The following is a 23,406-nucleotide window of genomic DNA, read 5'->3' on the forward strand; positions in this document are numbered from 1 at the left end:
GTCCGTGTAGAGCAGTTTGATCCAATTCCGGATTCCCTCCCCAAATCCCATTTTGGAGAGTACATCCGCTGTGTACATGTGCGATATCCTGTCGAAGGCTTTCTCCTGGTCCAAGCTGACCAGGCAAGCATCCACTCCCCTGTCCTGCATCGTGTCCCTCAGCAGCGTGAGGCTGTCTGAGATCTTCCTGCCCGGTACAGCACAGGTTTGGTCCGAATGCAGACTTGACCCTGTTGGCGATAGACTTGGACAGGATCTTGTAGTCCACATTCAGGAGTGAGAAAGCCTTCGACAGGATTCATTGCCACTTGTGGCTGTGGAGGAAAGGTCATTGAACATATTTAAAGCAGAGGTTGATAGGTTTTTGGTTGGTCATGGTGTCAAAAGGCTACGAGAAGGCAGAAGAATGGGATTGACAGGTATAGTAAATCGGCCATAATGGAATGGTGGAGCAGACTCAATGGGTCAAATAATTCTGCTCCTAAGTCTATGTTTATGGATATTCAAGTACTAGTATGTATACAGGGCAGATTTACAAGCATTTAATGGGCTTGTAAAATGTAGTTAAGATGAAAGGTTGAGATTGTTTTAAGTAATATGGGAAACAGATTCAGTTGAAGCATTTTCTTTTGTGAGAGATCTATACTGCGCATGTTAAGGACCAATTTTCAGTTTATAATTATTAGCTGTACAAACTGGAAGGATTAGAGGAGAACTGAAGACATTTTCATTGCACTCAACGGCTCTTATAAACTCTTTCCCTGAGAGGTAGGTTAACAGGAACCTTTAAGCAAATTTTAAAAGTATTTGTGTAAGAATCTTAGGTACATCTACCAAGAGCTGAAATATGAAATCAGAGAAATAGACAACTTTTTGGAATAAACTGTGCTGAAAGGCTTCCTGCAGTAAATCAGAATTTTACGTTCCTGAAACATGTAGGGTTTTTTTTTGGGGGGGGCACATTTGTTTGAGAGAGGAAGAAATGGGCATTGGAAAACCAGCCCCTGGTGGAGTTCTGAGATACAGACCCAGAATGCACAATCATTTTTAGAGTTCATATCCAACAAACTGAAATACCAGAATGGATATAGTATGGCAGGTAGACTTGGAAGGGAAGCAAAGTAAATCAGTTTGCATCAAAAAGACCATTGTAACTTCCAACTTTATTAGCAACTGCTGAAATCTAGACAACATTGAGTCAATAGCGAGGTACTCATCTGCCATTACAAGTGGTAACTTGAAAGAAACACAGCTATTCTGAAGTGTCTACGATATTTATCTGTCAAGTTTCAAACTGATTTTGTCTTGTGATTACAGTACTTACTCTTTCCTCCAGATAATAATAAAATTGCATTGTGAACCATTTTTAATGCCAATCATTAAGGAGCAAACCTTGTAGAAAGATCATATATTGCGTTCCATGAAAGTGTGATCAGAGATTTGCTCACTCAGCAGGCGTGTGGTTTCACTGATGCAATTTTGCATTAATATTACAATAATTGTTTACAAATTACAGTTGGTGCTGAGGTGTTTCCATTAAGTCCGATCACTGACTTTGAAAACTTAGTACATATTGACACAGATAAAAATGTAAGGCACATGATTGTATTAAATATGAATTACCATTTCCAAGAATTAAAAAATGGGGAGGATAAACAACTACTGATTTCTCACTATATTAATGATGTTTCTTGGCAATGAGCTCCCATCCATCCCTTATAGCAGTGGCATTTGAACTGCTCTTTCATGCTTTGCACATCTTCCAAATTCAAGGCTCCACGGGCTGTTAATGCAGAGCCAGAGGATGTAAGAGCAGAGATAATCTCAAAGCTTCTGGGACTGAGATGGTGATAGCTTTGGGATTCAGGGTCTTGCCGCACACATCGTCCATGGCCACTGCACATAACTTTGCTGCATAATGTAGCAGCTAAAGTTGTATTGAGAACATATCTTCCAAGCTCCTGATCAAGGTAATCTTTAAGTGCTTCACATCTCCCCTAGTAGAAAAGCACAAAACACAAAATAAAAGCCTGCATTAAAACATTTAACCACTGATTTAACACTCAACTTTACAGGAAAAAAAACACAAATTTTAGAGCTCCAGACATTCTAAAGGATTTCTAGAATTGCATGTAGGCTCCTTAATCCATAAAGAGATCCCAGTGGATAAATTGACCTGGATTTGACGCATAGTGAAGGAAGAAAAATGCTAATAAGTTCTGTTGTGGTTCATTGTAGAGCATAGAATGTAGCTCACAGCAAGAGTGTTAGACCAAAATATATAGGTGCAGAATTAGACCATTAAGTCCATCAAGTCCTCTCTGCCATTCCATCATGGCTGATTTGTTGTCTCTCTGAACCCCATTCTCCTGCCTTCTCCCCGTAATCAAGAATTTATCAACTTCCACTTGAAATATACTCAATGATTTGGTCTTCATAGCCATTGTGACAATGAATTCAAGAGATTCACCAACCTCTGGCTAAATAATTCCTCTTCATTTCTGTTCTCAGTCTGTTAGTTACCATTCTTAGTCCATGGGCCTTTGTCTGCTTTTCTTCTTATTCAATCACTGGATGGTGCCTTTAATTGTCCTTACCTAATTGCCCCTGAGTAGGTGGTGGTGGTCTACCTTCTTGAATCTCTGCAGTCCTTGAACTGTGGCTGAACCCAGAATGATTTTGACTCAGTGACAGTGAGGAAACAGTGATATATTTCCAAGTCAGGATTGTGTGTGGTTTAGAGGTGTTGGATCTGACTATTTAATTCTTAGATTAGACTGGTTAATTGTTATTGTTATTTTCTTAACAGTTTTACAATTAATTATCTGCTTGTATTTTACGTAGTTTTTATATGTATCTGTAAGTTTAGTATGCCTCTAGTGGTTATACAAAGTATAATTCTGGAAGGCTCTAGAAGCTTCTTTATACTGCATTGTTTGAATAAGAGCTTTATCACTGGTTAACGAATAATAGCTTTCTAATTGGTTAATTCTTACCATTAAATTTGAATGGAATTTCCTTATCTCTGGTTTAAAAAAAGCTGTTCTTTGCTAGGCACCATCTTAGTTTCTTTCTCACCACTTTGCTTAGTTTATCCTCTGTCACTCTGTTCAACTTTCCTTTGTTCTATCAATCCTGACTTCTGAAAGAGCCTTGGATTAACCATCAGAGGGTAACAACATGTAATGGTGTTCCCATGCATTTGCTTCCATTGCCCTTCTAGCCAGTAGAGGTGGTTGGTCTGGAAGGTTTGAGGAGTCTTAGCGAGTTGCTACAGGGGAACCTGTGGATGGTACAAACTGGAGTGAGTGGTGGTGCTTCATGGTAGAATGTGAATGATTGTGCCTCCTAAGAAGACTGCTTTGTCCTCTATGATATTGAGCTTCTTAAGTGTTATTGAAGCTGCTCTCATCCTGACTTGAGCCTTGTAGATAGAGGCAGACTTTGAGGAGATAGGAAGCAAGTTGCTCACACTGAATTCCAAGCCTCTGACCTGCTCTTGTAGCCACTTTGTATATTTATTTATTTAGAAATACAGAGTGGAATTAGGCCCTTCCAACCCTTCAAGACATGCCACTCAGCAAATCCTACAACCCTACCTTATCATAGGACAACTTACAGTGACCAACTAACCTACCCAGTAGGTCTTTGGGCTGCTGGAGAAAACCCATGAATTCCACGGGGAGGATGTACAGAGACTCCTTACAGAGGACACCAAGATTAAACTCTTAACTCTGATGCCCTGAGCTGTAATAACATTGTGCTAACTGCTATCCTACTGTGGCACTCTGTGTATGGCTACTGCAGTTCAGTTTCTGGCCATTCGTAACCCCATTCGATAGTGGGAGATTTAGTGATGGTTGTGCATTGAATGAAGTTGATATCTGGATTTCTCTTGTAGCATTTTATTAGTATGTAGCACTTCTGTAGTGTGAATGTAACTTGCCATCTATCAGCCCAGGCCTGTCCCAGTTGCTTCATTATCCGAAGAGTCAGAAATGGTACTAAGCATTTGTGCAGTTATCAGCAAACATCTTTATGTCCGACCGTATGATTAAAGGAAGATCACTGATAAAGCAGCTGAAGATGGTTGGACTTGAGTCACTACCCTGAGGAATCCCTGGGGAGATGTCTTGTGGCTGAAATTATGGATCTCCAACCACCATAGCCACCTTCCTTTGCACTAGGTTTGATTCCAACTTGTGGAGATTTTCCCCCCAATTCCCACTGACTCCAGTTCAGTTGGATTGCATACTTGATCAAATTCAGCCTTGATGTCAATGGCAGTCACTCATACTTCACCTCTGGAGTTCAGCTGTTTTGTCCACTTTCAGACAAAGGCTGTAATGAAATCAGGAGCTAAATGTCTTTGGTGGAACCCAAACTATCCTTCTGTGAGCAGGTTGTTGCTAAACAAGTGCTGCCTGACCACTTCCTCCATAACTTTGCTCATGATTCAAAGTAGCCTCATGAGGTGTTACTTGGCCAGGTTGGATTTGTACAGTGCACGGTACACCTGGGCAATTTATTTATTGATCTCATTACTGGAGATCCAGTATCACTAGGCCCTGCCACTTTGATTTAGACTAAGCCTTCATTAACCTGGTCCAACGTACTTGCCTCTATTGAGATGTATTCCTATTAAACATGTTCACGATCACAAAACATCATGATGTAATTGAAAATATAAAATATTCCATTTTTCTTATATTCCAATGTATCAAAACTGCTGCGCTATTTGCCTGAAATTATTTACTGCCATGAGAATGAAATACTCACCCTGGTGCGTGAGATGGCCATGTCCCCCCATAGAACCACTCCACAAGTTCCCATGGCAGCACTCTCCCCAATGGTGTGTATCAAGTCTGCCTGGAAGGAAAAAGAAGATGCTAATTATATACCATATATTGTTTGGATCATCCTTCCTCATAGTTATGAAGTCATACAGCACAGAAAAAGGTCCTACAGCTCATCACACCCATGACCATCAGTTATTCATCTAAACTCCTCCCAATTCAAGTGTTCCTTTAGATATTGTGAGTATACCTGCTTTCAGCATTATGCTTCTGTGTGAAGAATATTCTTCCTCAGATTCCTTTTAAAACTCCTCTTTCTTACCTTAAACTTATGTCTAGTTCTCTACAGTAAAACAGCACCATAAGAAAGCCAATGAAATGGAGAAGCTCTCCAGAGATCTTGAACCACATGTTAAAGGTGATGAAAAGTTTGTGAGCTTCTGTTTGCCTCCACACACAGCTTTCACACAGGATGCCTCACTTAGTTTATTTTAGGCTAATAGTAATACAGTAAGTGGTCCACAAGAATATTCTCTCATCCAGACTCAATAGGCTTCCTGGACTGTTAACTTACTAATCTACTGATTCACCTACAACCCATCCTTTCGGAGGGCATTGATATCTTGGCTTCTGTTAATGGAAAAGTGGTAAGATTTCAAAATGCCTGCTCATTTACAGGAGCTGAACTGTATGCTTCCCATGACTCCTGGACAAGCTGTGGTAGAAAGGATCATATTGTGGAGGAGAAGTTCAGTAATATTCCTCAGTGTATCTCCAAAGGAAAATCTACTCCACCGCATTAGAATTCAAAATTACTTCACTGGGCCAATTGCTCTGTACAGGAGTACCTATTTGTCCTTTAACCTTAACATTTAGGTGTAGTTTTTAATCTGTTCTGGGAACCATCTCTATCTACTGTTGGAATCCCTGGCTAGTGAAGAATGAAAATGGAGGAGTATTTGAAAGAAAGGTTAAGACTTGTGTTAATTGGTGAGGAGGGCATAGAAGCCTTGTGTAAAATGTTTAGGAAGTGCATCACCTCCCAAGTTGCCCACTCATCAAACAGCTTCTGCCTAACCTGTGGTAAAGACTGCAGGTTCCACATTGGCTTCATTGGCCATGTGAGAATTCACAGAATGAGAGCTGAAGCAAGTTATTTATTTATTATTTGTTGAGATATAGTGTGGAATCGGCCCTTTGAGCTGCAGTGCCCAGTGGCCCCTAGTTCAGGGGTGACCACCCTTTTACTTCCCGTGCATCAATTTTTTCTCACACACATTCATTGGTTTTCTCAAACTACGTTATGTTTAAATTTAGAAAAAATTAGAAGTGGTGTATTTGATACTTCTATTAAATTTGAAAAGATATGGAGACCATTTATTCAATATTTTCATATGATGTAATATGACCCTGTTTCAAGCCTATTTGATTTTCCAGTTTTCATTTTATATATGTTGAGAGGATCGGAGTTGACGACACTGATGATTCTGTATTTTTGTGAGACATTATAAACAGTCTTTTTTTTCTTGTTTCAGTTTTTCTTTTTTCTTTTTTTTCTCCTTATTAGCTATTAGATTATTAGATTTTTTTTGCATTTTTTTTCTTTTTCTTTTTTCTTTTTTTTTTAATTACTTATTATGATATACATGGAATTGCCGTGTATATTTATATATACACGTTCATGATTTGGGAATACTCATTTATACTGTAATCATTGCTTATGTATTCTTTCATGTGCAGTTGAAATGTGTATGTTTGTAATCCCATTATCTATGTATCAATTATATCTTGTTGATATTAATAACAAAAATAAAAAGATTGAAAAAGAAAGAGTTATCAAATAAATAGATACAAAATAAGGAAGGGAATTTCAGACTTCCACAGGCAGGTACCTCTCAGTCTCCACCCAGCTAACGGGAATCACCTGCCACTTGTTTCCAACTCAGCTCTCATCCACAGTCCTTGTTCACTCATTTGAACCAGCTCACCTCAACCAGTTGCGCCTTGCCTTCATTTACCTTTTTTGTTGCCCTTTGTAGATTGTTATTTTGCAGTTAATTTATCAGTAAATGGTATTTTACTAATAAACTCCACTGTTCTGTCAAACCTCCTTCTGCATATCCTGACGGGATGGGTGAACCAGCAACTGACCCGGCAGAGTTCATTCGCTTGAAGGAAATCATGTCAACACATGCAAATGAACCAGCTAGCCTTCAGTTATCTAGTGGCCCTGTCGAGTTGAGTATGTATTCTCTTGTTTTATGGCCCCTCATGGCTTGTTATTTTGCAGTTTATTATTAAAGTTATTGCTCACAACTAAATCATCTCAGTTGCTCTGCATTTGGGTCAAGTCTCTTAAATTTTCTGACAAGAAATCCCAGAGTTCAAGGCTGCATGTAAATTCAAACAAGCTAGTCCTAGATATTTTCATGCAGTGTAGTGTAACCAAGGAGGAATTTTGCTTCTTCCCACCTTTTCTCCCAATCTTTGCCTGCTCCCGAGCATGGATAGAGAGGGAGAAAACAATTTTAATGCCAAGATTGGATCAGCACGATCCGACTGATCATGCTGGCAAAGCTGGCGCAAGGGACAGGTTGGCATAATCTTTCTCTTTATTTCTTATGTATGTAACCTATCCTTATTAGAGGACTGCTCAAATATTCAAATTACTGAGAACAAAACTGGGACTTCATCACTCAGTCTATGGTAGCTGAATCATTTTACTTGAATGCCCTTTCACTTTGGGCAAGATGTTCTACTGAAAGACAATTAATCTTACTTACTACTTTCTTGCTTACCTCAGTAAGGAAGTCAAGTGAATGTATATACACAAATCTGGCATATGCCAAAACAGGCAGGGATTCACTGACTTGATTAAGGGCAGCAGTACGGAGGGCCTCCTTAATTTGATAGTGAACAAATTTTTGAGTATTAATTGTGGACTTCATATCCTTTTTGATGTAGATGCTGGGATACAGGATTCGTGATACTTTCCAGAGCCACGATAGCTGGCTATTTCTTTGAACATCTTTTGGATTGCAGTGGCCTGTGTAATTGGTTGGTGCATCCTCTTTAAAGTAATTGTAGCATTCTGGGAATTTATAGAAGCCCCAGAATCCCTTTGGTCTCAGTTTCTGTCCTAGTTTTAGTGTTTCACTCATAAATTTTTTTGCAGCATTTTCAAATTCTTCTATGGCTAACTGGACAACCTTCCTTTCAGGTAAATAGGGGAATTTGCTTCTAACCAATTCTTCAGATTTTTTCCTGTAGATATCCATAAATCCCCAGTTACGGTCCCAGAGTGGTCGCCATTCTTCCCAATCTATCACAGCAAGACCATGAAAGTGCACATCTAGTAAATTATTAATGTCTTCTGCAGCCTTCTTGAGGTGTTCAGTCAGACTGGCAATCTGGACAAGGCCATCATTCACTGGAATCAATTCCTTAGTGTAGAATGGGTAACGACCCAATTTTAACTTATAGAATATAGTAATATTTTTCCCCACAAAGCTCTCATGTTCATTTTCAACAATATCAAAAACACTCAGATCCAACTCAATGTTAAACTTAGTTTTACATTGTGCAGTAGGCGTGTTCCAGACCACAATGAATGGCTTATTGTGGATAATTGGTGAGGCTGCTGCAGGCTTGAGTGCTTCTCCCCATATTATGTCTGGATAGGTCAAGAGGAAAAATAAGGTGCACATGGGTAATGCAAGACTGGATACCATGACTCTGGTTCTTCCTTCAATGGCAGATGAACTCTTTCTGATCGGATCATTCTGTAAGATATGAATTAAAATAAACTTATTTGAAACTGAAGAAGTTTTCACACAGAAGTAATTATACTCTGTAAGTCATAACAGTTGACCCTTAAGTCTTCTCTGTCATTCAGTAACATTATGGCTAATGGAAACTTAAATTTTGGAATCTGCAGTAACAAATAATCTATTGGAGAAACTCAACAGGCGGAGCAGCAACTAGGAGGAAAGGAATTGTTGATTATAGGCGAGTAGTAGTAGCTCAGGGAGGGAAGTTGAATTGGAGTTGGGAGAGAGAGGCAAGACTACAATAGATGGAAGTAGACAAAAGGATAGAGAACAAAAATGAATACAATTACAGATGGGGCTAGGTGGGGGGAGGATGTAAAAATTGGAGACAGCTGCTTTAGTGGGATAATCAGGAGCATGGAGCACTTCCAGTGCTGGAACTAATGTAACATTACAACTAAAGGTACACTTTCCTGTTTGACCCTATATCCCTCAATTTAATCTGTGTTCAAATTTCTAATGTTTTGATCCTTAAATACATTCAACAAATAAATATGTACAACATCCCAAGGTAGAGAATTCCAAATTACTGTATTTGCAAACATCTTTTTCTGAGTCTATGGCTCCATACTTCATAAGTCTCATCCAAGGAATCAGCCTACCAGTATAGTATTTATGAAATCCCAAGTTTCATGAGATCAATTCTTCTACTAAATTTTAGCAAGCAGGTACCCATCCTATTCTCTCCCTCTACATGTGACATCCTCCTCATCAGGATTCAATCTTGGAGGTCTGTCCTGCAGAACCTCCAACTAACTATATTCTTTCTTGAGCATTCAATCCATAGCTGCACATGATGAGGAGGCATTTCTTCAGCCAGAGGTCGGCGAATCTGTGGAGTTCATTGCCACAGGTGGCTGTGGAGGTCTAGTCATTGGATATATTTAAAGCAAAGGTTGATGGGTACATGATTAGTAAGGGTGTCAAAGGTTATGGGGAGAAGGTAGGAGAATAGGGTTGAGAGGTATAATAAGTCAGCCATGATTGAATTGTGGAGCTGACTCGATCGGCCAAATGGCCTAATTTTGCTCTTGTGTCTTATGATATACAGATATGGTCCTGCTGAACCCCCGAGCATTCACTGAATGAATTCTCTCTCCTATAATTCAATCTCCTTACAACAAATGCCAAATTAATGTTTGTCTTCCTATTGCTTGATGTACTTGCATGTTACACTTCGTGTGTTATCTTGCAGAAATCTTTCTTTGCTTTAATCTTGCTGGTTTTTCACTATATAAAAAATATTGTTATACTACATATATCCCATCAAAGTAATTAACCATACATTTTCCCTTATTCCAAGTTCTTTTTAAACATTTACTTGCTTAATCTACCTCTGTATTCCTTTGTAGTCTTATTGTGTCCTCCTAATAATTTGTTTTCAATGTATTTTAGGTTTCCTTTTAAAATTCCAAATACCAAATATTTATTCAACTCTCTACCTAACTTGCTAATTATGCTTTTAAGTCTTTTTTAAATTTGTTAAATGAAATTTTCTTTCAAAATATTATGTTGACTCTGCCTAATCATATTAAGGTTTTCAAATACAATTACTATTGTGTGCCTAATTTTTCTAATAAATGATGTCAGACCCACTGGCTGTACTTCTCTACTTTTTATTTCCTTACTTGCGAACAGTTTTACATCTGATAACTTTAATTCACTGAGACTTCTATGATCTTAAAATTTAGGAGACTTAAAACAGGTATTTCTCAATGGTTTGGTGAAACTCCTAACTGATGGAATTCTTATTCAAAGATCAATAGATCTGCATGGCAAAGAAGATACATTGGAAACAATGAAGAACATTGCATTATATATCATGTCTGTATAACTGCTGACAATGAAATGGCCTTATAGGATATTGCTGCAACTTTTACAAACGATTTACAAGTCACAAGGTTAACAGTTTCATTTCAGAAACAATCTAAAACCATTTGAGTAGAAGCATTAACATCCAATCATGAAGACAACTCTTTAGTACACTGATCAAATCTTGGAAGTATACTTATTTGTTTATGATGAATGTTAAGGAAATTTAAGTCATATTGTACAATATGGCATTATATTTGAAAGTAATAAGCTTAGTCTTAAAAATATTTCAATATAAAAGGCAAGTATAATACTCACCACAGGCATGTCTGTGAGCTTGCAGTAGAGAGAGGAGAGAAAACTAACTGACACATCACATCCTGAAAGGGTTTGCAACCACTGGTTAAGTGTGGTAGATAACCCTTCAACTGTTTTGTCCTCTTTGACTTGTTGACCATTATGTCACCTTCATTTAACAATATCATGATCAGTCAGATAATTTAAGAAGTTTCATATCTTGTTAAATTGTGTTTTTTTTCATCATTAACCAATATTTTGATCATTCACCTCTAGTTCTAAAAGTAGTTCAGTCAATATTTATTTTGTTAAACTCCTCTAAAAGCCATTTTGTTTTAGTGTTGATGTACTATTTTGCTTAAGGATAATAACACTTGCAAACAAAGTGTTACTAGTGGTTATGAAGGCTACAAAACAAGGAAATCATGGTCAAAAAGAATTTTTTAAACAAAATATACTTTATTCAAAAATAAAATTATATACAACTATTCAATGACTTTCAATTCTTTACAGTTATTACCGTTACTGTTTTAACATTCACAAAATTCAAAATTTTGCCACCCACGTGGCACTCTGTTCTTTCATATTTACATTCAGTGGGGTATACCCCCAACCCCCCTACCCCTCAATTCCTGCGGGAGAAGAACCCTAGACTGTGGTCCTTCCCGACCGGGCCCTTGCGGTGGCTGCACCGAGTTTGAGTGCATCCCTCAGCACGTATTCCTGCAGCCAAGAATGTGCCAGTCGGCAGCATTCCCCCACGGACATCTCCGTGTGCTGGTAGACCACCAAATTTTGGGCTGACCAAAGAGTGTCTTTGATCAAGTTGATGATCTGCCAGCAGCACCGGATGTTGGTCTCGGTGTGCGTCCCCGGGAACAGCCCGTAGATCAGAGAGTCCTCTGTTACACAGCTGCTGGGGATGAACCTCGACACCGTCCCTTCCATCCTCCTCCATACCTTCTCTGTGAACCCACAGTATGCAAAGAGGTGGGTCACCGACTCCTCCTCTCTGCAGTCCTCCTGTGGGCAGAGGGGTGTGGAGACGACGTTCCGGGCGTACAGGAGGGATCAGACTGGGAGGGCCCCTCTCAAAGCCAGCCAGGCGAGGTCTTGGTGCCTGTTGGTGAGGTCTGGCAATGGCGATGAGGTGTTTTGCCAGATGAACTGGACAGTCTGCTCAGGGAACCACCCCACTGTGTCCATCACGTCCTTCTCCTGCAGGACCTTACGTGCTGACCACTGCCCGATGGCCCTGTGGTCAAAGGCGTTGACCTGAAAGAACTTCTCTACAAAGGACAGGTATGGCGGCAACGACCAGCTGACAGGGGTGTTGCGCGGGAAAGGGGCCAGACCCATCCTTCGTAGCCAGGGCTGCAGGTAGAACCTGGGCACATAATGGTACTTGGTGCCCACGTACCTGGGATCCACACACAACCTGATGCAGCCACACACAAAGCTGACCATCAGGGTGAGGGTGACATCGGGGATGTTTTTGCCCCCATTGTCCAGGGACTTGTGCATGGTGGTCAGTCTGACCTGCTCCATCTTGGATCCCCAGATGAATCTGAAGACAGCTCGGGTGATTTCCGAGCTGAAGGAGCGGGGGACTGGCCACACCTGCGCCAAGTACAGCAGCCCTGAGAGCACCTCACACCTGATGACCAGGTTCTTGCCTGCTATCGATAGGGAGCGCCAGTCAGCTCGTCCAGGGTCAGTCAGCTCGTCCAGGGCCAGTCGGCTCGTCCAGGGTCAGTCGGCTCGTCCAGGGTCAGTGGCTCGTCCAGGGTCCTCAGATCCTCAGTATGTCTGTCTGCGAGGACGCAACTGAGCCGTCCTCTTCCTTAAGGTTGTGGATCACAGAGCTCCCCTGTGCACCTTCTGGAAGAAGAATCGTGAGCAAGTCTCGTCCTGTTCCACGGTTTGGACCCTCGATCGAAAGATGATCTTGGAGGACTCGGCGGCAAAGTGCTGGGCCTGCCGGCCCTTCACCTCCCGCAGTTTCTCCTTGACATCCACCCCCCTTGACTGCAGAAGGAGGAGTTGCTGCAACTCTGGAGTTTACGCAGTTCCCTCTGCCCCTGCCTTGCTCTCTGGGTGCCCTTACGGATGAAGAACCTCTTGATGTTCTCCTTGGTGGCTTCCCACCAGTGAACCGGGGAATCAAAGAAGGCTTTCAAGGTTCTCCAACCTTCTCTAGTTCCTCGGTGTTCTCTGGGGTCAGCAGCTTGACGTTCAGCTTCCACGTCCCCCTCCCTACCTTCTGGTCCTCCCGCAGGTGACAGGTGGCTCGCAGGAGGCAGTGGTCAGAGAAGAACACCGGCGTGACGTTGGTGGTTCTGACTGTGAGGGACTCTGACAGGAAGAGGAAGTCGATCCGGGAACGGGCTGAGCCGTCCGATCGTGTCCAGGTGGCTTGCGGCTGAGCTGCCCCTGTGGGGGCGCCGAAGGCGTCGTGCAGCTTGGCCGTCTTTACCGCTTCCATCAGGAGTCTGGAGGTACTGTCCAGCCTGCCGTCGGCGCTGCCGGATCGTCCAGCCGCATCGATGGTGCAGAATGACCAGCCGGGACGTCACCAGCAGCGGTGGGAGCCGCTCGCTCCACACAGGGGAGACGTACACGTGGATCAGCCTGAGCAGAGTACCCGGTATTTGACGCCTACTACCAGGAGGCACCCGGCAACCACCTCTTTGACTTGGGTGATTGAGAAGTTGCCTCCCCGTAGCAGAATCCCCAGACCGGAAGCGCGACAGTTGTTACCCCCTGACCACACCGACAAATCCCGGGTCCACCAACGCGACCACCTCCGGTAGATGCGGAGGTGTGGCAGTCCGCACTCCCAGAGGAAGGTCACGTCGGCCTTTACCGAGTCCAAGTACTGGAGCGTGCTGACGCATCGCCCAGTACTCTTCAGACTGCGCACGTTGACAGATGCCAGTGATGTGTCCGCCATTAAAGTTCTTTATTTCAGCAGCACACTGTCCTTACCTTTGCAGTCCTGAGCCTTTATGCCCACGGCCTTTGTGAAGTCCTTCACCTTCTGTGGGCTCAGCATCTGCAGGTTATTCTCCCCTGGGTGTGGCAGTTCCTGTTCTGTGCCTGGGGGCTTGGTGTCTCCCAGGCCTGCTGCCCCTTCAGGCTGCGAGGCACCATACGTGGCTCCGCTCCCGGGTTCCCGGAGCTGGCGGTCTCTGCCTCCTGTGCTTGAGCTTGGGGGGTGACCAGCAGACTTTCCCCACTCCCTCTCGTCCTCTCCGCTGGCTTTGTCCGCCGCTTCATCTTCTGGGACAGCTGCTGGCCTCCCTCCTCGTCTGATGTGGGCAGGTTGCTGCAGGCTGCGTGGTTCCCTGCCCTTCTCTTCACACGCTCCTTCTGTTCTGCCCTCTGTCATTTGGCCAGAGCTTTTTGGGCCTTCTTTCGTTTGCCCACAACTCTCCAGCCTTCCTCCCCCTCGGCTCTCCCCTCCTCCATGGACGACTCCTCCTTTTCCTGTGGCGGGTCCTGCAGGGTCTGCAAGGGGGAGGGGACCCTTGGGGTGGCTGCGTCTTCTCCTCTGCTGGTGTCTTCCGTTGCTTCGGGCGCCGCCTCTGCGGGGTGGCGGGTAAATCCGATCCTGCTGGGGCCCTTCCAGTGCCAGAATCTCCCCGGTCGCCCGTGCATAGGTGCCAGCACGTTTCGGACAGGCCCAGTACAGCTGGTTGGTGTCTCCACAGAGATTGCAGGACTTGGCCTGCGTGCAGTCCTTGGTGAGATGGCCCTCCACCTTACAGTTCCTGCAGATTATCGCTCTGCACTGGGCTGCGAACATGCCCTGCCTTGCCGCGGTTGCGGCACACCCTGGGCTGCTCGGCGTAGACCAGGTAGCCTCGGTTCCCTCTAATGGCCAAGACTGAGGGTGGGTGGACGACGCAGCTATTGGAGTCCACTCTCAGCTTCACCTTCACCTGCCGTTTGCTTGTCCAGCACCCCAGGCTGTCCTTCACGTCCAGACAAGCTCCTACGCTCTCCACATACCGAGCGAGGAATGTAAGGACGTCGGCCACTGGCACGTACGGGTTGAACAAGTGCACGGTGACAGTCCGTTCCTGCTGGGCGGCAGCAAAGAGGGGCTGTGCTTGTAGCAGCGACAGTGGTGCCTCTCCCCTTCTGGAATTGCTGGAGAAGTTTCTGCCATCCTGCAGGTCGTCGGAAGGTAACTTTGAAGAACCCAGCAAAGTTCTGGGCGCAGTATATGTCGCCAATCATAAATCCACAACAGTCCCATCAGGACCTTCTGGATAAAGGTCACTGTTGTAAATCCGTTGCCCTCGCTCTGGCGTCACACTGTCAGCTGGACAGTGTTCTTGATGCCCAGGCCTCGGGCTGATGCGCTGTTATCTTCAGTCATCCTCTTCACGCTGTCATTGTCGTCGCTGGAAAGGGGTGTTAGTTTGGGAGCCAATCAGCATTAGGATCCACCCCTGTCTCAGCGCAAAACCTTCACCGCCTTCTGATCGTCGCGTGTCCCAAGGAAACTCCACTTGATCTTAGCCAGTAGACTGAGAAGCCCGGAGATCAGAGAGTTTTGTTACGCAGCTGCTGGGGATGAACCTCGACACTGCCCCTTCCATCCTCCTCCACACCTTCTCCGCGAACCCACGGTGTGCAAAGAGGTGGGTCACCAACTCCTCCTCATTGCAGTCCTCCCGTGGGCAGAGGGGTGTGGAGACAGGGCGTACAGGAGGGATCGGACTGGGAGGGCCCCTCTCACTGCCAGCCAGGCGAGGTCTTGGTGCCTGTTGGTGAGGTCTGGCAATGGCGATGAGGTGTTTTGCCAGATGAACTGGACAGTCTGCTCAGGGAACCACCCCACTGTGTCAATCACATCCTTCTCCTGCTGTGCCTGCAGGACCTTACATGCTGACCACTGCCTGATGGCCCTGTGGTCAAAGGCCTTGACCTGAAGGAACTTCTCTATGAAGGACAGGTATGGCAGCAACGACCAGCTGACAGGGGTGTTGCGCAGGAAAGGGGCCAGACCCATCCTTTGTAGCCAGGGCGACAGGTAGAACCTGGGCACGTAGTGGTACTTGGTGCCCACGTACCTGGGATCCACACACAACCTGATGCAGCCACACACAAAGCTGGCCATCAGGGTGAGGGTGACATCGGGGATGTTTTTGCCCCCGTTTACCAGGGATTTGTGCATGGTGGTCAGTCTGACCTGCTCCATCTTGGATCCCCAGACGAATCTTAAGACGGCTCGGGTGATTTCCGAGCTGAAGGAGCGGGGACTGGCCACACCTGCGCCAAGTACAGCAGCCCTGACAGCACCTCATACCTGATGACCAGATTCTTGCCCGCTATCTGTTATACAAGTACTCCAATAAATCTTTGCCAACTTTCAGCATTACTTATGGTACCTTGCGATGCTGATGCGCCTGTTATTTCTTTAACACTGAATCATTTCATTTATAATATCAGGTATTCCTCTTCCAAACGAAATGAATCACAGTATAAACCCTTTTAAGAGGAGTTCCTTAAGTTATATTCATACGCAGCTGCGACTCATTTATTTATTATTTCCAGGGTTCATTTGCCACTTCGCTGACCGCCTCGTCGTTCCGCTTCTCTCCGCTCTTCCTGCCGACATGTGGCGCTGTTTCGGGCGGCCTCGCTCCGTTCCTCCCGCCGACATGTGGCGTTGTATCGGGCGGCCTCGCTCCGTTCCTCCTGCCGACATGTGGCGCTGTTCCAGTTGTGCTGTGTCGATTTCCCCAGGTAGCGGGGCAAACCATGGTCGAGTGCCCGGACAGCGGTAATGAAATGAACACGTTAGTGCATGTTGAAAGCCAGTAGTAAACATGAGATGGCGGGGTTAGTGGCGTCACCCCGGGGCCATGCTGGGCATTAGGTACAGCCTGCGCGTGGGGTTAAGGGAGTCCCGGCGGGGCTTCCAGCATGACTCCGGCCTGCAGTTTATCTGGCAACACTGGATAAAAGCTGGCGTTTGTGCCTTTTTCCGTTCTCCGTTCCCCAACACATTGGGGCCCTAATGTGTTGAGGAACGGAACGCGCAACGAGGCGGTCATGTTATGGATCGGGTCCCCGCACCACGGAGGCAGCGACAAATGTCAGGGAGCTAAATTTACTGCCATGTATGCACATGGAAAACCTGCTTGCAGGCACTTGGGCTCAAACACATGAGATCTAAATTACAGAAGACAGTGGAGAGGGAGACGAAAGAAAGGCAAGACTGCAAAAAATAAGGCAAATCGAGACTAGCCACGGATACAGCAAGACGTGGTTCGTAGTATGGAGATAGGGTTAGGGTTATATTGATTTGTTTTTAAGAACCTGATGGTTGTAGTTGGGTAGCCGTTCCCGAACCTGGTGGCGTGCGATTTAAGATTTGTGTAACCCGTTTGACGGTAGTAAGTACGATTTGTTAATACCCTATACAGGCTAATGTGCAATTAGGGAAGTTAGTCCCTCTAAGCTGTGCAAGAAGCAGCTTGCTGCTGCTATGCTGCAGAATATTTGCATGTGCATTCACAGTGGTTACTCATCCATTTGTGTCAGCTTATGTTTAAAAGATTCTGCAGCCATTCTAGAGACTGTTGTGCATGAAAATCCTAGGAGATTAGTTTGAGATTCTCAAACCACCCCATCTGGCACCAAGAAAACTCCACTGTCAAAGTCACTAAGATCACATTCCTTCCCCTTTCTGATGTTTGGTCTGAACAACAACCCATTTCCGCATGCTTTTATGCACTGAATTGCTGCCACATGGTCGGCTGATTATAAGTAGGTGTATCTAATAAAGTGGCCTCTGAGTGTATGCAAGTAACTACAATAGTTCATAGTTAATGTAATACTCCCTATTATTCTTCATGCAGCTTGTTGAACCTAACGTTAGCATATCTGACAGAAAGAATGAGAGGAAAAATTGACAAAGATTAAATAATCTTCTATGCCCTGCTCACATTCATTAATTTTAGTTTGTCAACTCAGCAGAATTTCTTACTGGTGAATATCTTGCCCCTGCTGCAGGCATGTCTCCCATTGGTTGATGACAAAGTCCTTCAAGTTGTGGGCATGTTGAAGACTGGGGCCAGCCATCTCAGAGAGGCTGATGGCAGGTGTACAGCGTTAGGCGCAGGAAAGATCGAGGTAAATCAAGCGTCATCAGCCCAAACAAATACTCTTTTGAGTAAAGCATTAATACCTTTAAAATTTAAATCTACGGCCACACTTTACCTTCCTTTAAAGCTACCTCTTTGATCAATTTTTTTGGTTACATGTCCAAATGTCTTGTGTATGTGTTGTCTGATAATATTTTGTGACGCTTGTATGTTTTGCTGTTAACGGCAATTAATTGATGTCTTAGGAATAATGTGAAATCTTATGCCAAACAAAGATGCCTTTTCACAGCTCTTGACAGTGCTAGCAGGAGTTTCTGTTTCTGCTCACAACTTGAAGCAATGAAAGAGCTATTTACTGTTTTGCCTCCTCTTCCCAGACAAGAGGAAAGTCCAATAACCGGGTGGAGCACATCAAGTTCAAACAAGTTTAGTTTATTGTGTAACAGGAGTGAATCTGCAGATGCTGGAAATAAATAAAAAAACACGAAATGCTGGCAGGACTCAGCGGGCCAGACAGCATCTATGGGAGGAGGTACCCGGCCTGCTGAGTCCTGCCAGCATTTCGTGTTTAGATTATTGTGTACATGTATACTGCCAAATTAAAAAATATTCCTCCAGACCAAGGTGCACAGCACAGTACATATAACATAAAGTAATATTACCTCTAGTAAACTAATAAATAATAAGGTGCATTTATACCACAAATGAAAAAGTAAACAGTGTAACCCTACTGGCATTTTATACGTGGGTGGTGGCAGTGAGTTCAGTACTTACAGCCTGGGGGAAGAAGCTGTTTACTATTCTAAAAGTTCTTGTCCAGATGCTATGGTACCTCCTGCCTAATGGTGGGGGGGGGGGGGGGGGGTGTCAAAAAAAGACCTGGACCAAAATCCTTCAGCAAGATAAGTAAATGTTTATGGATTCTGTGTAGTTGTTTCACAGTGACCACAAACTTAGAGTTGCTGCACGTTTTTACAAAAACCTTTCCTGACATATATTCCATGCCCTTTCCAGCTAATGTAGATCAGCATTTTCTTTCATAATGATTACCTACTGTGTCATGCCCAGTGTTCATTACTTCGCTTTGGAAAACATTTTCTATTATGCTCTCTAATCTCTGATTGGGTCAAAACCTGAAGAACAGAGTTTACAATTCAAATTATTATTCTTACTGGTGTTAAGTATAGACAAAAAGGCAGTTGAAGTAAAAAGGCAATCAGATATTGGGCAACTCGTGGCATTAATGACACCATAGAGTCATAGAAAAGTGCAGTGAAGAAACAAGCCCTTTGACTTATCTGTGCCGAACCATATAAACTGCCTAATCCCGTCAGTGAGAAGGTTAAGAGTTAATAAAAATTAGATCTCCTTGATGAATACTAGCATTCTTTGGTCACTTTAGCACATGGAAAACATGCACAGAAAATGACTTATGACCAATTTTAATATGCTAAGCTATCACCATGCCATTGCAAACTGAAACTATTCCTAGATTAGTTACTGACACTAGTTTATTTCCCATTTTATCATCTTTCCCTTATCCGGTGGGGTTTGCTGGATTTACTGAGTGATATCAGTTACAAATGCAGCTGCTAACATGAAGCTAAAAACTGTAGTTTATGCTAATTTTTGTAGAAGCAGGATATTATTGATGGTGATTCATTCTCTTTACCTGAACTGGATGAGAACAACTAATCTAGCATCACAGTTTCAGTTAGGAAGGATCAGTGTTGGGATCGCTTCTTTCTATGTTGTATGGCAAAGATTTAGATCAGTGGTCCCCAACCACTGTCCGTGACCCAGATGAGCGACTTTATGGTTTTGTGGATGATATGAAGATTGATGGAGGAGCAGGTAGTGCTGAGAAAGCTGAAGGAATTAGACAGATTAGGAGAATGGGCAAAGAAGTGGCAGATGGAATACAATCTAGGGGTAAAAGTGTAGACTATTTTCTAAATGGGGAGAAAATTCAAAAATCTGAGGTGGAAAGGGACTTGGGAGTCCTTGTGCAGGATTCCCTAAAGGTTAACTTGCAAGTTGAGGCAGTGTTGAGGAAGGCAAATGCAGTGTTAGCATTCATTTTGAGAGGACTAGAATATAAAATCAAAGATGTAATGCCGAGGGTTTATAAGGCACTGCTGAGGCCTCACTTTGAGTATTGTAAGCAGCTTGGGTCCCTTATCTAAGAAAGTCTGTGCTGATATTGGAGGGGGTTCAGAAGAGGTTTACAAAAAATATTCCAGGATTGAAAGGCATATGATATGAGAAGCATTTGATGGCCCTGGATCTGTATTTGTTCAAATTTAGAAGACATGAGGGGGATCTCATTGAAACTTATTGAATGTTGAAAGGCCTGGATAGAGTGGATGTGGAGAGGATGTTTTCTATAGTGAAGGAGTCTAGGACCAGGGGGCACAACCTCAGAATAGAGGGACATCCATTTAGAACAGAAACGAGGAGGAATTTCTTTGGTCAGTTGGTGGTGAATCTAGAATTTGTTGCCACTGGCGGCTGTACAGGCCAGGTCATGGAGTGTATTTAAAGCAGAGGTTGATAGTTTCTTGATAGGTCAGAGGGTGAAAGTTTACAAGGAGAAGGCAGGGGAATAGGGTTGAGAGGGAAATGGATCAGCCATGATCAAACGGCGGAGCAGACTTGATAGGCGTAATGGCCTAATTCTGCCCCAATGTTTTATGATCTTATGGAGTACATCATCTGCCTGCCACTCATTGGGGTTATGGTTGATGTTACTTCTTAAGCCCCTATATTCTGGGTCATAGGCTGCCGACAGCAGCTCACCAGAGTCCTCTATCCTGGGCTGCTAGAAGGTGACTGGCTCTGTGACGTTTACAGGACTCTCTGTAAATCCGGAGTAGCATATATCAGCCACATGGTACGCAGGGTGGAAACCTGCATCAAGGAGCACAGGAGATGTATCCATTTGGATTATTCGCAGTGGCCATAAGATTGACTTTGACGGCACAAAACTGCTGTGCCGCACCAATGGCTTTTGGGACTGTCTGGTAAAAGAAGCCATTGAAATGAAACTAGAGAAAAAGAATTTTAATGAAGACGAAGGTCTCGCTCTGAGTACGAACTGCAATTTGATTATAAACAAGATGGGAGAATGGATATCTGATTGGATGAGGACTAGCCAAATAGGACAGACAGACTATGGGGGTGTAAATAACACCAGATTAGACATACCAGGCATCATCCCTGAAGAAGATGGCAGAGTTTGTCATTGAAACGACAGTTATAATCGATACCTGACCTGGCTGGACATCCAAGAACTGTTTATACATTACCACACATGATGTTTACAATAACTTCTTATTCTCTAACAGCACAACTTTCTGATCATATCACATTTCAAAACTTCATTCTAACCAGTCCTTTTGTGTGTTTCTTTTTCTTTTGAAAAAAACTGATTAAGTTATCTTTTCAAATGGGAAATATTGAGGGATACTTCCCATTTATGTGGCTGTCACAAGAGAGTTTGTAATTTCCTGCTTTGTGGGTGTTGAAAACCCCTTTTGTAAGCATTCCTGCTATGTTTCGTCTTTCTACTCACTCCACCCAAGTTGTTGCTTGGATAATATTTCCAGTCACAGAGGAATTTTGCCACTTCGTCGGTCAAACAATGCCAAAGGTTAGAATAAGCTGATTTGTGTTTTCTGACTTGAATTTGAATTAATTTTTAAAAATCACAGTACTCTAAACTTGAAAGCTGTAAGAAAAGTGAATGCAAGTAATAATGGCATCTGACAGTTTTACTCTTGCTCTTCTGATATTATTGCTTACTTGTTACTGTCGGTGGGAATTTGTTAGAGATTGAAATTCTAGTTGGGTTGTGTTCTTGGTTTCCTCTCCTATCCTAGTCCTGCTGAAAGGTTTAATAAATTTAAAGCTTTTACTTGTAATGCTCATAAAATATAGATGTGTCCCTTCTTCCTCTTTCTTCTGAATTGCAGTTAGAATACAATTTCAAACCTTGTCATATTCTATACCCTTAACAGTTTTACTGAGCAAAGAGATCTTGGGATCCAAGTTCATAGATCCATGAAAGTGGCTACACAGGTTGATAAGAGTGGTTAAGAAAGCCTATGAAATGCTTGCTTTTATTAGTTGAGGCATTGAATTCAAACATCAAAAAGTTATGTTGCATCTTTATAAAACTGGTGGATACTCTTTATAAAGAGTTGGTGGATGCTTGGAATGTGCTGGCTGGTATGGTGGTTGAGGCAAATACATGAGAGGCTTTGAAGAGTCAATTAGGTATATGAATGTGAGGAAGATGGAAGGATATGGACATTGTGAGAGTATAAGGGATTAGTTTTGGAGGTGGGGGTTGATATACTTTTTAGCTGGTTTGACACAAAATTGTGGGCTTTAGAGCCTGTTCTTGTGCTGTACTATTCTATGTTCTATAATTATGTATGTGTGGATCATTCATTTGTATCACATTGCTTTCTTGTGTAATTATTAGATGTGGAAAGTTATAGTTCACGTTATTTCCTTGCACAATTCTGGAGGTTGTTAATCAGTTGAAAGATAAGGAACTGGTGGCACAAGGTTTGCAGAAGAATGTATCATTGAACATGTAGACCATCTTGTGATTAGTTTGTAATCATATTTACTTGCTAAATCTAAGGCCCTCCATTGGTCGGGTCAACCATGGATGTTGTGGCTTAGCTGTCTGCATTGAAGTCGATATGTAAGCCAGGGCAATACGATATGGAGAGCAAGCTGTTGCCCATTCAGAATGCTCCCCCCTGCACGCAGCAGATGAATCAAAAAAACAGCAGAGACTGATACAGTTTGACACCAGTGGCATTGCAAGTGTTGCCGGTCAGCAATGAACTCAACACAGGACTGCCTTAGGGTGTTCAGCTGTAGAGCTTTTGTTGAGGTTTCCTTCAGAAGCCTTCCCTGTGAGTAAGTATGACAGGAAGGCAACAGAGATTGGAGATCAGTGTTTTCCTTCTAGATGAGCTGACAACCACAGCTGCCTGAAGCGACTGGTTTCAATTTGCCAGTAATCCATCTTTATCCCTTCTGTTGTCAGTAGAAATGGTACCACCAACCAGGAGCTGGACTTAGTGGTCAGAGGTTATTTGAGATGCATGCCGGTGGGAGCATTTAATGCCCCTAACTACCTACCCAGCCCTAGCTATGATAACCTAAAGGAATCACTTGCTAAATATCTAAATAAAAATAGCCAGGATCATAAGACTTTCTTCGATAGCTTATTTTTTATCCAAGGAGCCCATTTCAGAAACTTGATAAAGTACCAATGCTCACGGGTCTGTCATTGATAGTACTGTACATGAGCACTTAACACCAGTAATTTGGGAATCACATGAGAAGTGTTAATGCTTTTAAACAGAAACACCAGCAACACAACTAGATGGTGTGACAGACACTAAGCATGTTTGTTTTGAAGACTAAGGCATAGAATGTTAAAGTTGGGACATTATGGTGCAATTTTACAAAGCACTGATTAAACTGTACTCTAGTGGTCACCAGCCTTTTTAAGCCCAAGGT

General features: G+C 43.4%; 2 protein-coding genes across 9 annotated transcripts in view; one reads left to right on the top strand and one right to left on the bottom strand.

Annotated features, from left to right (window-relative positions):
* Positions 1-1,143: 1,143 nt before the first annotated feature.
* The window catches only part of LOC132378081 (hyaluronidase-like), a 108,948-nt gene continuing 86,685 nt past the window's right edge, over positions 1,144-23,406 (bottom strand). The window contains exons 1-4 of one of the 3 annotated variants that reach the window (XM_059944816.1): positions 16,138-16,227; positions 7,595-8,578; positions 4,780-4,869; positions 1,144-1,997 (exon numbers count right to left, since the gene is read on the bottom strand). In XM_059944816.1, the coding sequence (XP_059800799.1) occupies positions 1,674-1,997; positions 4,780-4,869; positions 7,595-8,527 (1,347 nt within the window). In that variant the 5' untranslated portion in view covers positions 8,528-8,578; positions 16,138-16,227 and the 3' untranslated portion in view covers positions 1,144-1,673. Of the gene's footprint in view, positions 1,998-4,779; positions 4,870-7,594; positions 8,579-10,756; positions 10,882-16,137; positions 16,228-23,406 lie in introns of those variants that run through there. The other 2 variants (XM_059944814.1, XM_059944815.1) reach the window with 2 other exon arrangements.
* Positions 16,432-23,406, top strand: part of LOC132378080 (hyaluronidase-like) — an 82,269-nt gene continuing 75,294 nt past the window's right edge. For 3 of the 6 annotated variants that reach the window (XM_059944805.1, XM_059944810.1, XM_059944811.1), the window contains exons 1-2: positions 16,432-16,532; positions 17,768-17,887. In XM_059944805.1, the coding sequence (XP_059800788.1) occupies positions 17,813-17,887 (75 nt within the window). In that variant the 5' untranslated portion in view covers positions 16,432-16,532; positions 17,768-17,812. Of the gene's footprint in view, positions 16,549-17,767; positions 17,888-18,733; positions 21,512-23,406 lie in introns of those variants that run through there. The other 3 variants (XM_059944806.1, XM_059944813.1, XM_059944804.1) reach the window with 2 other exon arrangements.

This window comes from Hypanus sabinus, chromosome 19 (assembly GCF_030144855.1).
Source record: "Hypanus sabinus isolate sHypSab1 chromosome 19, sHypSab1.hap1, whole genome shotgun sequence".
Lineage (NCBI taxonomy): Eukaryota > Metazoa > Chordata > Chondrichthyes > Myliobatiformes > Dasyatidae > Hypanus > Hypanus sabinus.